This window comes from Grus americana, chromosome 11 (assembly GCF_028858705.1).
Source record: "Grus americana isolate bGruAme1 chromosome 11, bGruAme1.mat, whole genome shotgun sequence".
Taxonomy (NCBI): domain Eukaryota; kingdom Metazoa; phylum Chordata; class Aves; order Gruiformes; family Gruidae; genus Grus; species Grus americana.
In genome coordinates, this window is record NC_072862.1 from 14,440,001 (window position 1) to 14,458,713 (window position 18,713).

The 18,713-nt window shown below is 37.3% G+C and overlaps 1 protein-coding gene across 2 annotated transcripts in view; it reads left to right on the forward strand.

Moving 5' to 3' along the window:
- Positions 1 to 18,713, forward strand: part of IL17RD (interleukin 17 receptor D) — a 64,239-nt gene that overhangs the window by 10,107 nt on the left and 35,419 nt on the right. Inside the window, exon 1 of one of the 2 annotated variants that reach the window (XM_054838758.1) lies at positions 2,292 to 2,465. The exons of the other annotated variant lie outside the window; for it this stretch is intronic. Coding sequence (XP_054694733.1) covers positions 2,334 to 2,465 — 132 coding nt within the window. The 5' untranslated portion in view covers positions 2,292 to 2,333. Of the gene's footprint in view, positions 1 to 2,291; positions 2,466 to 18,713 lie in introns of those variants that run through there. 2 annotated transcript variants of the gene reach the window in all.

Here is an 18,713-nt window from a genome sequence, read left to right on the forward strand (position 1 = left end):
TGTCAGATGGCATCTTTGTTTTGTGCTACTAAGTTTGAGGTCTTAGTAAATTGATCATTTTGCTGCCTTCTAGGTACTGCTAGTGCAATCAGTGGTAGCCGAGAGTTCTTCAGTTGTTCTGCTACCTTGGAAATGTGACTATTCATTCTGTATCTTTGTTTATATTAAAATAATTGTAAACTAATGCACTAATAGAACAGGTACTGCTATTTTTCCTCTTAATTCTCACTTTAAAATGTCAACAGTCTAGAACTCTGTTAACAGAAAATGCGAAACAAATTTCCCCATAATTTAGAAGGAGATCTGTTTGCAGATCAATGGAAATCTGCTCAACAGAGTCATTGCTTGTCATAGGTGGTTATGGGCAGCAGAGACATTATTGTCCTTTAAATAAATTGTACATATGTTTTCCTTTCTTTAGGAATGATATTGTGTTGCTTTATGTCCTTTGTAATGCATTAAAACATAAAAGGGCTAGTTGTTTAGTTTTTATATGGCCTGACTTGATTTTAAAAAAAGCATTATATAGTTTTCAAGCCTGTTTGGTCACTTCTGAATGATGCAAGGAGAAAGTAAAGCAAGAATACGGAAATAGAAGTGTGTGGTGTACAGTGAAAAAACATGTGCTGAACTTTAATTCTGGTCTGGGATATGCTTAACCTGAGAAAATATGTCATCATAAAATCAGTGAAATTCCACCTATAGAATGAGTAATCTTAATATGCCCTTTTTCAGAATTCCAGCCTGCAGGGGAAATGGAGATCAATAGTAAGCATCATTTGTTCCCAGAGCCTTAAAAGGAGTATGGCCTAATCTCAAATTTGTGCTTAAAAATGTTTAATGGTGAGAATCTCTTTTCTGTTCATGTCACAATGAAGGGCTATGACCATCCTGAAGTCACAAACCTGTTTTCAAAGGTAACTGTGAGTGCAAGAACTGTGATTCATCAATTTAAGCAAGCAGTTTAATAGTTTTATTGTATTATTTTTGTCAGTAGTCACAAAGGATGGAAACCCCTATGATGGGTATAAAACCAGTACTAGTTTAAAATTACTGACTGCTCATGTTTCCTTTCAACTGATTGGCTTAGTGGTGGTTTTGTATACTATTTTAATCCAAACCACAATGTCTTTTATAATACTGATAGGTTTGTCTATTCCATTAGGATTATGGTTTTGTCCAATATTAATCATAGCAACAGAATTTACTACAATCAAACTTTTCAAAAATAATTGGAGTTAACTGATGTGTAAAAGTGACATATGATGAGGCCCTGAGCTACCTGATCTAAACCTGAAGTTAGGACTAGTTTGAGCAGGTGGTTAGACCTAATGAACCCCTGAGGTCCCTTCCAAGCTGAATTATACTGTGATTCTGTGCTTTGGAGGAACCTTGGGCTTCTATGTCTCTTACATGATTTTGAGAATTTCAGGCAAAGGGTTTGTAACTGATATGATTCACTGATATATCAGAGCAGCTTGCATTTGAAATTTGTTAGCAACATGATTTGTTCTCTTTTAAAGAAAAATGTTTTGGTCAAAGCATGTAATACCAAAATTAACTGTAGACTCCAATTTAAAAAGTTGAAATATTTATTGCTACAATTTCTATTGCATTTTCTGCAATTGAAGTTCTACGGTAGTATATTTCTCCAGTGTGTGTCCTTCTTAATATTTCAAGCATTACTTTTTAATTGTTAAAGATCTATGATTGATTTTTGGCCTGTGGCCCTGATCTTGCAAAGTACTTGGACTGTACTGCTATGGTTTCATGAAGACCTGTAAAGTGGCACCTATCCTTCCTTGCTTCTGCGGGGAAAAAACCCAACCCAAACCCATAGGTTACTGTGAACTGTATCCAATGTAGTAAATGGAGCATCAACATGGTATGGCACCATGTATAACAGATCGGGAAAGACGATCAGGTACTAGCTGAACCCCGCTATTTTTCAGGAAAGCAGCACAAACCTCGCCGTTGTCCCTGCGGAGCGCGGAGGCCCCGCGTACGGAGCGCTCCTGGGGAAAGGCGCACACGTGGAGAGAGCGGCAGGAGCGCGCCCGGCTAATTCCCGTTGTTGTTACTTGCAAAGGCTTCCGAGTCTCCGCGGCCCACAGAGGCACTCCCCACCCCCCGCCCGGGGCTGTGCCAGCGGGGCGGGGGGCGACGGGGCCGAGCCCTGTGCCCGGTCACAGGCGCGGGCCCGGTCGAGGAGGAGCCCCCCCGCCCCCGGGCCGGCGGCGCGCATGCACACAGAGGCGGCAGCAGCAGCCCTCCGCCCCCGGTGCCGCTGGGCTGCCTCCGCTCTCCGGGCGCTGCCGGGCTTGCTGCAGACCATGGCACCTGGGCTGAAGCTCGGCTCCTTCCTCTTCACCCTCGTCGCCTGTTTCGGTGATCATCGGCTCGCTGGGGCCGCTGGAGGAGCCAGCGGCAGGAAGGGGTCAGCGGCCGATGCTTGCGGAGGGAGGGTGAGTAGAGCGAACTGCTGCTGCTCGGTTCCCCTCGCAGGCAGGCGTGTTCGTGGAGTGGTGGTGGGGTTTGTTTTGTTTTGTTTTGTTTTGTTTTTTCCCCCCAAACTGCAGTGTTTGAGGGGAGATGCTGAGAGTCCTCCAACTTCGGGTCTCGGGCGCTGTCCCGTGGGCGAGTGGCCGTGGGAGCAGTACAGGTGGGATGGGCGCTTCCCCGGGTGTGCAAGGAGGGAGCGGGCTGCCATTGAGGGGAAAAACGTCTTCTGCAACTAATAAAGCTGCTCCAGGGCTCTGCATCTGGTAGTTAATTTGCGGCCGGGAGAGAGGGTGGCATTTCCCGGGAAGGGATATTTATTGGTTTCTCGCCTGGGGGAGGGAGGCATCTTGTAACCAGCGAGTGTGAAGAAGTCACTCAACAGGTCTTTTACCACCAGCGCTCTCCCCTTCCTTAAGTCGACCTGCGCTGCGAGAAGGATAAAAGCGATCACTTGGGCTTTGTTATTTTAATGATTCTAGGCCGGCTTGGGGTCTTAGCTTTAGGCCTGATCATTATACAGAGGATGTAGGAAATTTACGGAGGGGGAAGGGGAAAGGAAGGTGATAAACATTTTGTTACTGGTCTTTGCCTTTTGGTCCTGTTTCTGGTGTGTTTTGCTGTCAGACTTTTCTTCCCTTTTTGCTATTTTTAAATAACTTTTGAGTTGTGCGTTTTGTTTTGGTTTTTCCTTTCTCCTGATGTCTATTTACGAATTTAGTTGAAGCGTGGTGATCCGGGAACACCGGAGGGAACACAACTGACTTTCATTGCTTTTTCTTTTTGTTAGACTGTCACTAAGGATTTTCTTGGTTTCAGATCAGATCCTTTGAGAACGTTACTGCAACACACAGTTCAGAAGTTTGTAGGGCATAGTTTAGAAAGGCGAAAGCATTGGAAAATGTGTAAGAGAAGAGTGTGGAAAAACAGACTTCAAACTCTGATAGAGCTTAAGACCTAAATCTTTGTGTTGGATGGAACTGTTGAATGTCTAAATTCCACTATTAAGTCTTTTTAACTTAGAATTAGGAATAAAATGTTTTGGCTCAGTATGTCTATTGTATGTTTCACTAGACATAGGCAGGATACTCCACATGCTTGTAACGACCACTGTGTGTATTTCTGTCAAGTTTTGCATCAGCTGTTGAGTAAATTATCACTATTAAAAGTCATAACACTTGAATAGTGTATTTTGACATTTATAGAAATATACAGTTGTAGTTTGTATTGGATTTGTTTTTGCATACATAATTGTCATTGTGTGTATTAAACCTGAATGTACCACAACATCATTCTTCTAATACAATTATTTTGACTGGCTTTTTGATCAGCAAAAATTACACTGTCTTCAATTAGCATAAAATCCCCTTTGTCTTTATTGCTCAAAACAAATGTAACATTTTAGCTGATTAAATATTTGTACTAGTTTCTGGTTTTATTATATTTTCAGCTTCAAGTTCAAACTTGCCTAGCCAATTTATTAGATATCTTGTCAGATTGTTTAGTTATAATTTCCTAGTCTGGTTTTGTAATACCAATCTTGCTTATGACTGCCTACATAATCCAGGCAGGGCAGCATTTATTAGAGTAATGACTGCAGGATGGTACCCATTGTCTCAGTTATGTGGTATTTATCTTGGTCTGCATGTAAGTTTTGAGTAGACTTGACATACTCTTAAATGACTGATGGCCCCTCTAACACATTGTCTGCTCTGGAGCAGGGTTGCCTTTGAAGTAGTACCCTGTAGGAAGTAAAGAGACTATTTGCTCTATTAAAATTCCTTGGTATTTCCTCTGTTTAACCACAGGCCACTTCCCCTCTGCCACTCTAAACACTGCAGGGACACTGACTGATTGAAAAGACACAAGCCCTGAAGTAATTGTATCCTATTCAAATAGATATTCCTATTGCAGGTTATTTATACGTAGTGTGTAATTAATGTATGCTAAGGGCATGAACAAATCTTAACATTCTATATAAAGAAAGTAAAAATGTCTAGTATGCATTAAATGAAGCAGTTGAATTGAGGTAATTCTCAATGGCATAAATAAACAATCTAGAAAAATACCTGTTAACTTTTAATACTTGTTTAATCTAAGGAGAAATAAAATGTAGAAAGCTGGGTGTTTGTACATTTAGATACACACACACGTTGGATATTTTCCTCTGCTAAAACTGAATGCGTGGTGCGCTTCCCACCTCTGATGAATATTTTTTATTGTTTGTTTCTGAAAAACTGCATTGCATCTTAGTACATTTATACAAGTAATGCTCACTTTCTTTTCACCCTACAAAATACCATTTTAAGTTTCCTCAATATTTTGTGGCAGCAAATGCTTGACTTGATGAGAGCATATTACTGGACTATTGTTAAAAGAATGTGATGAGGAAGTATTTGATGTTTTGATTTGTAGCTCCTGAAATTATTCTTAATAGCTAATGTTTTCAAAACTAAAGTCTTTAAATGTGATTTTTTTTTTTTTTACAACTTCCATCACAAATATGTGCTTGTATTAATCACCTTCTGTAGTAATACTTTGGCATTTGTCTTGCAAGCTCAACATATGTCTGCAGCAGGAAAGCAGTTAATGTCAGGACAAGCAACTTAACGTTACTGTTGCTAAGAATTATCAGTGATTTCAATGGATCCAGGATTTTAGAATTTGGATTGACTTTGCTAAGTCTAGGATTTCTTTCATTGATGTTTAACAGAAATTTTAAGGTATTCCTACAGTTAATGTTATTTCAGATTAAGGTAGAACGTTTGCTTAAAGCAGAATAGTATTGCAAAGTAGCTTTCCATATGGATAGTCTTTCCATATGGATGGTCTTACTACATCATATACATACCTTCATCCAGAAAAAATAAATCAGGGAAGGGCCTCTTTTAATCTAGAATAAGTATGTCCACATGGGGAGCTATTCTGGAAGAGTAGTCTCTGAATTTTTTTCATCCTATAAACAAGCCATGAGGTGTACAGAGAAGACAGACTTGGGCTCTGATGATGATTTGAATATATTTCAGATTCATTTATTCGCTGTTAAATACATGAGCAACTTTACTCTCAAGTTGTTTTGTAGATTCTAATGGGACTACACACATGAGTAATTTTTTTCATGTTTAATTCCTCTGAAGTTCCTGGCACTGAACTCTGTGCAGTATAAAGCTTAAAATTAATAAGACTGTATGATGAGAAAGAATAAATAATACAGCATTTTAGCAGACCTCTTCCCCCCCCCTCCCCTTGTTAGCAGAGAGTTGTACCTTCCTTTGCTCTGCTAAGCAAAACTTAGCAGATATACTAGAGGTCTCTGTTCCTGTGCATTCTCCCCTGAAACTCCCTGTGTCATCCTCTAGGCTCTTTATTTAAGGAGCTTTCTATTTCCTTTTCTCTTTCATAGCAGACTCTGAAGATCCCAGTTTCCTAACATCCCACTATCAGGAGCTCTGCCTGTCTCATTATTCTTTAGGCTCATGCTGTTACATGCCTACATTTATCTCCTGAAGCATCCCTCCCAACACACACTCATTCTTCTCTAAAGCTGGGATTTTTCTAAGCACAGAGCTAAGTCATACTGAAATAATTTTCCCAGATAATTTATGTTTTGGGAACTTTATTTAGGAGGAAGAATATCTTGTAAAATTGTAAGAAATAATTTACTGGAGTTTAAATTCCTCTCTTTATTCCTTATTATTTTCCAACAGTTAAAAAATTGGATTTTCTCTTGCAAGGCATTTAAAAATTTTTAAGGTTATTGGGCAGAAGACAGACCTGAGATGAAGCGTGGTGGAAGGTGTTAACATTTGCCATCAGGGGGTTCTTTAATCTATAGACAGTTCCAGAGTTGGTTGAAAGCTCTGCAGACCAGATGCCAGGAGTTCTGTGTCCTCCATTTTTTCTGAATTTTTAGAATCAATAGATTTCTCTCCACTGGCATATAGAACAATGTGATAGCATTTTAGAATTGATTAGCTGTGTCATTTAAAGCTTAGTGCGTTTCTCTGATTAGACATAATGCAACATGTTCAGTGCAAGGCTTTGCAAGCATGGTCAGTCATGCAGGTAAGCATCTGTATTACTTTTGTTTAGCTTAGAATTTGGCTTCAAGATCACTCCAGGGTTGGGTTTGTTTTGTGGAGGTTTGGTTTTTTTGGGTTTTTTGAGTTTCATTTATCAAGTAGTGTAGCAGAGAATGTGACCTCATTTTTACTCTGGTGTCAGAAAGAATTGGTGACAGTCTGCCTATTTAGGTTAATTTAAAAATGCACAAAGTAGCCTAAGTATATTAATGTTTAAATAAGCAGATGAATGTTTCTTCAAGAACTATGAGGCTATACAGATGAAATGCTGTGTTTTCAGAGTGAGCATTCAAGCACACAACCTAGAGAACAAAATTATGGAAACATAAGCCTGCTTATGAATAAGCCTGTGATTGAAACTAACTCTAAGTGTTAACAACAAAAATGTATGTCTCCTTGTAGGTTGGTGTGAAATTAGGAAATTTGAATATGATGCTAATCCATAAGCTGTTGACCTAACAAGATTTCTGCAGCCGAAGTCTCTTAGGACTGTTACAGATTTGATTAATTTCCTCTGTAGACCATGTCCCTTAGTTTAGATGCTGAACTCGACTCCCTGTCTGTCTCCTTCCCAAAATCTGCTTTCAAGTAAGCAGAAGTGTAGTAACTACTGTATCAGACTTGTTAATTTAAAATCTTGAGACATATATTTAAGAACAAGTTCTGCTTTAATAGATTAATACTTTATAGTCCACTGGTGAAAAGATGTTAAGCAATCATGATTAGACGATACTAGCTTTTCTTTAATTAATTATTTGATAATGTTAATATAACATGGATGTTACTTAATTAAAACTGCAACATTAAAAGGGTGTTTAATAAGGACCAGCTGTCTTTTCCAACAGATCAGTCTAAAGATGATGAAACAAAGCTTTGATGTGAACTTGCCTGCTTAATTCTGCTCAAAGGCTGAATTTTACCCATAAATTTAGCATGTTTTTAGAAGCAAACAAGATAAGAGGAGTGTGAAGTATTACCAGAGAGCTGTTAAGCTTGAATACCATTTTTAATTTTCAAAAGTAAAAATATTTTTTCTATTTAAAGTACGTTGCTTTGTTTTTATATATACTACTACAAGTATAATGAAGTGTATTTGAAATACTTTTTTTCCTGAAATTTAAGGTTAGTGCTAATGTTTCTGTACCATGTGTTGTTTTTAAGTTTAAAAATAAACATTATGCATAAAGACATCACACCTGGAAAAAAACATAAAAGTTATATCAAATACATGGATGTTTATTCATTATATCCTTTTCCCAATATTAATTATGAAAAATTATTTTATGGAAGTACAAGTTACAGTAACTTAAAATAAGGAACTGTGGCTACATCAGTACTTATTAAGTACTTATTTTTAGGTCATGGTAATGTGAGACTCTAATAATCAAAATTTAAGTGCAAACTCAAAAAAAGATTTTATCCTTTCATGCGTATAGTATGAATTTTACAATTTTACAGTTGTTATGTTGTCCAGCTATTTGTCTTTTCTAGCTCTCCTCAATAGGAGTCATCCATCTTGACACCCAAAACTTCTACGTGATTTTCCCATAGAGACTTTAACCAGATATATACTGAATAACGTAGCAAATACAGACTTAGGCCAGTAATGGATAGACTCAGTTCTGTAGTTTTACTGCAATATTTATTTAACAGAAACATATATATATTATCACTTTGATGATCCAAAGTTCTGCCAGCCAAGCCATGATATAAATGTGTATTTTAACATGCTTTACTTAATAGATTTTACTTTAACGATCATATCTAAGACATAATTTCTGGGTTTATAAAAAAAGTACTGGTGACCTCTGTGGACTGGAGAAGATGCTCCTTATCAAATGGGTCTACTGGTGTAAAACAAGCAGGTGTAATTTTTGGAAGTGAATTAAACTGTGTAGACAATAAATATTAAGGAACAGAGGAAAGTTCAATTAAGAAATGTTTCTTAATAAACTTTAGTTCCTGTCCAGTTTTCTCTGGGTATCCATATATCAAGTGTTCTATCTTGTAAGTTACTTCTTGTTTGCCATGAAAACTCAGAAAACTGTCAGTAAACATACTTCTAATAAATATATAAATTCTTAATAATGTGTTTTCTGAAATTCATAAATACTTTATAACTGCAGGATCTTAACTTTTTTTTTGTTTTAGCCTATCAATCAGCAGTGTTTTTACATCTGGCTTAAAACCACTTTGAACACAGTTTTGTTTGGCCATGTGTATAGATAAGGGCCTGAGGTTTGTTTTTGAGCAGGGCTTGGAGTAACCTACTTTACAGCAAAGATGCAGCTGATGACTGTATCAGTGTTTGAGTTTTTGCTAAGTCTTCTAGTAACACCAGCTTTCAATGGGTCTCTGCTTGCCAAGCTTTCTGTCTCACAAATTGCCTTGTTTGCCACTAGCATTCAGAAGGCTAGCTGATACCTGGTGTGTTAACCCTCGGTTCATGGGGCCTGTTCTGTTTGGTAATATCAGTCAAATACCCCTAGGAGATACTGTCCTAATACACTGTTTCTTGACTGAAGAATAGCAGTGGGCTTCTGATTAATTTGTGGTGTGACTGCAATGAAGAACATGATTCTGAGGACAGAAACTTATTGTGATTTAGCAGTACCTCACAGAAATTGTTGGAAGTCAGTTTAGCTAGAGCCCATCTAGCAGAAAGGGCGCTAAAAAGCTAAAACGGTTATGATGAAGCAAGTTAGAGCAGCTGCCAATCCAACAGTAACTGTCAGTCATACCTGTGCAGGGCCTGACTAAGTTCTCATCCCTGCCCAAAGTATAGTCTTCAGAGAGTTGGAGGCAGAAGAGATGTAAACAGCACCAGAGGAGCCTGTCATGGTAAAACCAGAACAAGATGAGGTGCAGCTGATGATTCTGGAATAACTTCTAGAACAAGTCACCTGGACAGGTCAACTAGAGCATGTTCTAAGAACAAATTTAAAAGATTTATTTTATTTTTTAGGAAAAAAAAAACCCCCAACCAACAAACAACAACAACTTTAAATAACCCTCTGAGGAAACTTTACATAAGCAGATTCCAGACCAAGATAGGGGAAATCGCAGATTAGCAAGAAGGTTTCATGTTGATGATAATGTTTTAAAAGATAGTGTAAGCAGTAGTACACAAAGCCACATGTACAAGTCACATAATTGTTTTGGTTCTCCTGTCACCTCACCCCTGCATGGATGGACTGCAGGAGTGCAAGGGAAATTAAATGTGCAGGTAGGGATTTGTTCTCTCAAAGTCTGATTTGATTATTAAAAATAATTAAAGCTTGGATTAGAGATTTAGCAAGCATCAGTACATATTTCAGGATATATTGTATTATTTGGAATTCTGTCTCACTTGAAGGCTGTTACAGTGTTATATCACTATTGGCTTTGAAGAATTGTTCCAGACATCCTGTTTTATTATTCCTTGTGGTGATAATGGTGCAAAAGTCCCATGGGTGTGCCAGAACACTGCCTCTTGGACTCTGTTCTTGGTGCATCATTTAGGTAGTAAGGGGATAGCAAAAGGAAGCGAATTCTGTGGCTAGGAAGTACCTGCATCCTAATTTGGTATCCTGTTCAGTGGTTGCCCATATTTTTTCCTTGTCTCTTGGCTGTTGATGAAGATTTTTCACACATTTGAAACTCAAAATGCTCTGTTAGATTCTAGTAAAGAACACATATTGAATGGCTGTTTCTGTACTTTTTATGCCCCCTCTATTTCTTCTGTTGGCTTAAAAAAGTAGTTGTCTGCTCCTGCCAGAGCTATCCAGTACATTAAACTCCACTGTTCCTCCTTCAGCCTGAGTTAAATAATCCATTACTGACCCTAGATGAGTTCCTTAATCTATAATAACCATGTTAAGAGTTAAGTGGGAAATCCTTTTCCTAGTATGTTGTCAGTAATCAGGGCTGGAATTGTGGCTAGCAAAACCTTTTGAATAGGTTTATGTAGATGTGAAGTAAAGAGTACAAGAAGATTAATTTCAGTATCAACCTGTAGGTGTGCATGATGCAGAATGTGTAAGGGCTAGGGATTGCTTTCTATTAGATGTCCAAAGAATCCTTGCTCTTTCGTTTCACTGGTAGGACACTGTACCTCTGAATAGCCATCAAGATCTTTTGGGAGAGGGCCATGCACTTCTGGGGCAGGTAGGAAGAAAAAGACCGATGGCTTACCTACTGCATGAAAAACACATTGATGCTGGCTACAAGACACGTGAGCAACATTTTCAATGAAGTGTCAAAATCTATCAGTAGTGCATTCCATACTGAACATATGGAATGTGTCATAGCGATCTGTTAAATGCATGTTATGGTGTATCAGCATCCTTTATTTTTCGTATTCTTATGGATCTGGTCTTGGGCTGTTATTCAGCAAGACAGTAAATCTGGGTTTGGGGCACATCACTCTTGTTGCTTATTCTAATGTGCTCAAACAAATGTGAGAGGTAGCTTTGTCCTAGGAGATTTCATGCTAGATCAGGTATCATATCACTTCTTGCAAGCCTGAAAGCATAAGCTCTGAAATGTATGTTCTGGTTAATTCAACAGAATTGAAGTTGTGTGCCCATGACTGATCTGAATCAAATTTGTACCACTTGGTGATCTGACAGTGTGCAGAGATGGCTGTGAAATGGTGACCCCTGTTGAGAGATTCTCCTTGTTAGCAGCGTGGAGTCTGCAAGCCAGCAGTCTTTGAGTCTGTACCTGGCCTTTTCCTTTACAAATATTGTATAGAGCATAACATGTCGCAGTAATGCAGAGATCATTGTAATGTCTCCAAGGGAAGCGCTGATGAAGTGTGTTCTGGTTTCTGAAACCTTTGTATTCTGATGATCTAACGTTGAAAATACAAGCTCTGTCTGTGCTGGAACCCTGAGTTGACAGAAGCTGTAAGGGACAAATGAGGAGCGTGCAGAGTTCAAAGGGCCCCAACTAAATGTGTGTATCAGGCTGTAAGTTGCTACAACCTGTGGGTATTAGACTAACAACTAGACAACATCTAAGTCTTGAGGCTGCTATGTGGAGGAGATAATAGGCATGCAGTTCTGGTTGGAACTACGTGTTCTGTGCTTAAAGGTTTCTAAATAATGGATTTCTGTCTATCTGATTCTCTTGCCTCACAAAATTGTATGTAACAACTTTCTATACCCGCTGTAATATGGCAATGCTGGATTTTCCTCGTGGTTGGTGGGCAGACATGGATTTTAATTTCTGACCTTCCCTATGTTCTTCACTCTTATATCAGTGGGAGGGACTAGATATTTCTGATCTTACTTCTGACTACATTCAAATCCAACCAAGCAATCAGTGACTTCTCTGACTTTTTTTGTATACGGCTGTGGGAAAATTCCTGGTTGGCTGGCTATGAATTAATGAAAATCCTTAGAATGCTTCACTAATGATAGCTCCTGTGGCTTTAAAAATGCTATTCCCTTTTTTAATTTGAGGGAGGTCACAGAGGTTTACAGAAACTAAGAAAAGAAAACTTAACATCTGGTTGTGCTCTGTTGATGACTGCTTTTGTGTGAAGAAAAGTTATGGCGTCTCCTCAGCATCAATCGCATTCAAGGTGATCCTTTCTAAGAACTCTTTGCAAGAATACTTTTCACTCAAACTGTTTTCTAATTAATTTTGCTTTGTATTTTCAAGTGGAGGATTTTAGTCCTCCATGGGAATCCCAAACTCATAATATTGACACTTAAAATACACCCTACCTTTATAAAATAAACTTATTTTCTTGAGTTTTGTATTTATAATGTAAAAAATACTTAGGTATGTGTCTAATATTTTCCTTTAAAATTGTAGAACTCCAAGATTAAAACAAGCTATTGGGTTAGATTCTCGGATTCATGAAAGGAATTTTTTTGTAGTTTGCATATCCGTGGTGAAGTTCAGTTTCATCTATTTGCATAAAGTTCCAAAGAGTAATCTGATTTGTAAAGGTCCCCTTTTATAATTTTAATTTTACAGGCTAGAAGAGAATGATTTAATTTTTAAAAAATAATGCAGGTTAAAATTATGTATGAATTTAGTTTAGCTAGTAGAAAGGCATAGTATGAGAATGTTTAGGTCCAAACAGTAAATCTTCTAAATTGTTAAAACTAGAAGCTATCAGCTGCTCAGTTAAACACATGTATTCCAGGTGTGACTGGCCTGGAATTAGAAAGCATAAAAAATACAGCTTTAGAGACTTTTAATAGTCACATTATCTTTTTATTTTATACAATGATTTAAACTATATATGGGCCTCTATTTGTCATCTACTTGTAGAAACAACACCCCAATCTGTTTTCCTTTTAAACATAGAATCCGAAGGGGTTTGTTGGGGGGTTTTGTTTCTGTTGTTTGTGGGGGTTTTGTTTAAAGAGCTAAAATCCTACCTGTTAAAGTTTTGATGGGATTTTGTCTTGTATACCTCGAGTGGCGTGATGCTTTGTGATTACCTAGCCCTGAACAGCTATGTTTTGCACTTCAGTGCAAAAGCCGGGTGCTTTTCATACTTGGAGAACAGCCTCTTCTCTGGCTGCTTCTTTGCGTATATGGGAATATTACTGCCCGCTGAAGTAGGACACAAGTAACGTTCACTTGTACAGTAATGTCCCATGTGGAGGGTTTTTGGGTGCATCTTCTCAGCACAGGGCAGTGCTCCAGACAGCCGAACTAACTCAGAACAACCTAGCTGAATACCAGGAGCAGGTTAGCTGCGTTAGTGGGGCATCATACTTGTGTTCCTGGCTGACCCAAAGCAGAGCAGTTTGTTAGCATGGCAATTTCTGATGCTCAGGCTTTCTTGATAATAGCTGTCTTCAATCTCAGTGTTGCGTCGGTGTGTCCTGGAACAACCCAGATTGTGTGTTGTCATAGAGTGGGTAGTACACTGTAAAGTTACATCTTAGTTTATCACATAGCAGTAACTTCCTTTACAAACAAGCCTTTAGGGATAGATTTTTTTTTTTTTTAAAATGTACCAGGGTAACTTTGGTTACAGCTGCCCAGACAATGAAGAATTCCATCCCTTTCCCCTGTCTGAGCTATTCAGGTGCCAGTCTGTATCTTGTCTCAAAGCCCTTGTAAAGCCTGCATGCACTGCTTTATATTCCTCCACTTTCTATGGGGATCAATGTTACCTCCCTGTCTGGGCTTGCCCCTGATTATAGGCAGTAGTAACAAAACGAGGATGGAAGTTGGAACCGGTAAGTTGTGCAATTTACTCTAAGTATAAAGACTGCTCTGTCTGGATGAGCTTTGAATATGGTGTGGGAAGGGGGCGTCGCTGAATTGCAAACCTTTTTAGCAAAGTTTTCAAGCTTGTGCTGGGCTTCCCCTTGAAGTCTTAGAGATATGGGGTATAAATGGGCGACTTAAGTTTCACCCTGTAAGTGTGAGCAGATCCTTCGAAGCTTGGAGTGGGATTCTGAAAAAAGAATGGAGTGCCCTAACTCCTATTAACTTTCAATGGGATTTGTTCTCTTTTGTGGCTCAGGGTGTAGTTACGTTTTATATTGACTCAGCAGTGAAGCTGGTTAGTGGAATTTTCACTCCCATCTGCTTCCTGCCACTTTGGTGTTGCCATTTGCCCTTCCCTCCCCACCTGTTTTAATGCACCTGTCTGTGAGCTTCATTGTAAATTACATCATTAAAACAGTTTTAATTGAAAGTATCCTTTTGTTTGTTTTCTTTTTACAACTGGGGTCATTTCAATGACACGGATAAAATGAAGTCCCCATGCAGTTATGTTAAGTATATGTTCAGAAGTGGTGAACTTACAGTATGAAGGAAGAGCCAAGGACTGGACAAGAGGAGTTAGGAAATCCCTAAGCTAATTTTGTGATTAAGTCCATGTTCCATGTAACTGTTCAGATTCTTTTAAAATTCCCACCCTTGAGGTGTGTTAGTCTTTTAAAGGTATCTAAATTATCTCATCAAAAGAGTTTGAGGTTAGTGTACTGAGCATATATGAAACTTTAAAGTCTAAATTATCCAAGATTTTTCCTGTAAACATTTTTTAAACAGTGACAATTTTTCACAAGGAAGCAAATGATAACATTTCAGAAATCATTTCAGCATTTGTTGAAATGCAGCCAACTCTGGTGGAATACAGAGTGCATGGTGATGCTACATGACCTTTCCTGCCAGGAAATGAAGAGTAGTGTATTCATTTGTAACCTGAGGGGGGGACCTCGCTATATAGCCTAGAGATTGTGAATGGAATTTGGGCAGATTACCACTAAAATTACAGAATGACCCACTAGGTCTTATATAACTCTATTTCTTGTCTTGCTCTGAAGATGGCATCTCCTATTAGTACAGTATCTATGAGCAAATTTGTGTAGTTATGACATACAGTTAAGGATTATTCCCCATTATAAAGAGCTTTGATTTTATTTACTGTGTTAGTTTTGTCTGAGGCCTCCTGATAATGCTTCACAAGGCATGTATTAACAGCCCCAAAAGAAGAAAGGGCCAGATACATATAGCCTGATGGTTTTGTTATAAAAGACTATATTAATGTTTTGCTTTTTCTGTTGTATCATACAAAATATTTAGCTAAGATATTTTCAAAGAATCAGTAACATGATCTATTCCAAAACAGTTACAGCTTTGCTTTATAGTTTACATTTTTTCAGCAAATTATGTTGGTGGTGCTTAATAATTACCTTAGTTTACCCTCTGACAGGAGTAATAGGTTAACCACAAAAAAAGTTAAAATAAGAATCAAAAAGACAAAGCAAACACCTAGCTTAGCCTGACCCGTAACAGGTGAAAAGTTATTATTCTGTGCCTCTTCAGAACATCAATGGAAACAAACCCTTTATCTTTTATTCATTAGTTAGGAATAATGCAAGTTGGGATAGCTTAGGTTTCTCCATATAGTTGCATTTGTAAGAGTAATTCACTAATCATGCCATTCACTTTTGGAGCTCTTTTTCAGTAAGGACCACTAGCCGTGAAATGTCATGCAGAGGTTTGAAAATGGGACATTCAGCTCACTAAAGAATGAGCTGCAAGGACAGAACTTTCTTTTTATTACATTCTGGCAGTAAATGTAGGAATCAAAGCCACAAAATAAGTGGCAGAATAACACCTGGTATCATCTGACAATGCTGATAGATATGGATGACTGTTGTTCGCTGTAGCCACATTACATTTAGTATATATGGTTTAGTTATATTCCATTGAACCACGAAGTTAGCAATATGTAAACTCCAGTAGTTTATTTGCATGCTTGTATGTGGAAAGTTGACTTGTAGTTATAGATAGGATTCCTACATACACGCTCCCCACCCCAATATGGTTAGGTTTTGTTGCAGCAGAGAAAATAATTGTTTCCATGTTTATATTTACATTGAAATCCAAGTAGTATTCCTGTTGTAAGTTATCATTTACATTGGAAGTAAAACTTGCTGGTCTTTGGATCTACTTCTCAATTTACCACAATAATGTAATTTTATTTTAATAGAGATGAAGGTTTAAACTGAAAGGGGTTTATATTCTGTATTGTATTTATCTTCCTGTTCAATGTTTTAGGATTAGCTATTTATATATTCAGTTTAACTTTGATAAAAGGAAGTCAAGTAAAAGTTTGAGAGAAATACAGGTTCAGTTTAACTTTTTAATCTGTGTATGTAAATGCTTAAGCTCTTAAAACTTATGTTGCAGTTCTGGCTTCTTAAGTAAGATGACTACTAGAAGGAAACTTGTTCATGGTATTGACTTTCTGTATAGAGACTTTTTTGTTAAAGTGATTGTTTCCTACAGAAAAAAGATTAGTTAGTGTGCATGGGTCTCTAAAAATAAAAGGTTAAAAATTATTGCAAATACTTTTTCAAGTATTTTTAAATTCAGAAGGTTTTTTTCATAATTTGATCAAAGTCACATAACCTGTGGCTCTGTTTTTGTTACACATGCTGATGGTCTGTGGATAACATTACATTTTTTCAGCATGAAACTGAACACTTCAAATCCCTAAAGCGGTCTCAAATTTATGGTTAATAAAAGAATTTATTGTACTGGATGTCATCTGTTATATCACTCTGGGAACAGAAACTGGCAGTGAGTGGACAGGAAATATTTCCATTTCAAATCGCTTCAATCTTATGGTCTAGGGCGAAAGTGTCTGATTTCAGAAAAATCACTGTGAATATCGATGCAATAGAAGTTTTTTATTTAAGAAGAGTAAAATCTTTTTCAAATATTTCTTTTTGCTGTATAGTATTTTATATAAAGATAAAGATTTTCAGGTAAATATCTGTACGTGCCAACTGAACAGCAATTTGATGGGTTACTGTACGGTGGCCAACCTGCCTCAAAGTCTCAGAGCTTTGTGTTTGTAATTGGTTGGTTTTTTAAGAGTGTGAACTCCTATGTGGTGATTAGGTTCTTCCAGCTTAATGGAGTTCTTCAAGTTGTCTCCTTTTCAAATGTATTATAAAGTGTGAGATCCACGAATTGTAACTTTATTAATGGAAACTTCAAGCAGTCAGATGGAAGTTTCTGTATATTTTTCATGTGTTAAGTAGTATTTGAGCAGCTCTACATTTTAAAGTATTTAAAGCATTTCAAACAATTATACATTTTAAATGGATATGTTTGTCTAGGGGATATCATAACCAGAGGGGGAAAAAGTTTTACATTTTGCTCTTCAGCATGTATTAACATCCTGAAATACTCCATTTTTCGTTTTCATACTGTTGTGTGTTAGTATGTGGAAATACACAACTGGTCTCAAACTTTTATAACCTTCTTTACAAGATACAGAGTTACAGAGGCAGAAGTGTTGATTTTTAAAAATTTTTTTTTCTACAAATGGTGTATGAGACTAAAATCTTTATTGAAAGATGGGTGTCAGTTTAACTTTTTTTTCAGTACAAACCAGCTTATCTGGTGTTATTTTGAGGAAAGTCATGTAAGAAGAAAACATTACCATGTAATGGCCATGTGAACACTAAATCTGATAGATAATTTTCATTTTAACTAAGAGGTGGAAGGAAAAAGGAATTCATGGTAGAGTTCAAAAGGAAATAATAAAAGTATGATTGCTTTCCTTCTGGGACTGAATATACCTGGATGTGACATGGGTTAGAAATCAGTAAATAGAGAAATCAGTTCCAAAGCTTTTTATTTGTTATTTTACAGAACACGGGTAACAGTGAACTTGGTGTGTCTCCTGTCTTGGAAGATCTGGGCTGGAGTAATGAAGATCATCAGATCAGACAGAGATTAAATAGGGTTCAGCTAATACTTGTTGTATCTGCTTGATTGGTTTTTGTCCAATCATGGTAAAATTATTACACAAAGCTAACTATTTACTTAAAAATCAAGAGAAAAGTTAATATACCCTGTCACTAAAATCAGAGCAGGTGATTATTTTACCTTACTTGACATCCTGTTTCTGCCAGATTGTAGTGTAGTGTCTTGAACATCACCTTGGGAAAGCTCAGCATACTGCCACTGTAAACGTGACCTTTGTTCATCCTTAAATGTTTTACATATTAACTTTGTAAGTCGATTTGGTTTTTTTTTTTTTTCTTCCCCTAAGCCTCAGAAGATTGTAATTTTGGTTTCAAATCGTTCTTGTCAAATTCATATCAGCACTTATTACCAGTTATTCTGATTATACTGTTACAATAACTTAACCTCACACCTTATTACTAATCAAAACAACTCAGGCAAATAATCCACAAATTATAATGTGGAAAACTGTGTCTATTTTTTTTATAGGCAAGCCTTAGCTTGTGTATATCAACTCTGCATCAAGTAAATTATTTAGGTGTAGGGGGTTTTTTTCCTGTTTTGCCTTCCTGCAAAGCTGAAAAACAAGCCTAATAGGATCAGGATTTATTACTTGGGTAATTTGGAAAAGTTTTATTATCTGAGATGTGGGCTAAAAAAATTTTTTTTTTGCATGTAAAAACAAAGCACTCCCCGTTTAAAGATGGGAAAAGTTTAAACTATGGATTTGTTCTAAAACTTGTTAGTTACTATGAACATCATGAAAGGACCTGAACTGAAATCTGCATCTCATTATCCTGAGTGGTATGTATATGTACACAGTATAAATGGAAGTCCTTGCTCTGAGTACTTTGCTATCTGAAATTATTTCACAGACAACTGAAGGAAAGGAAATTCTGT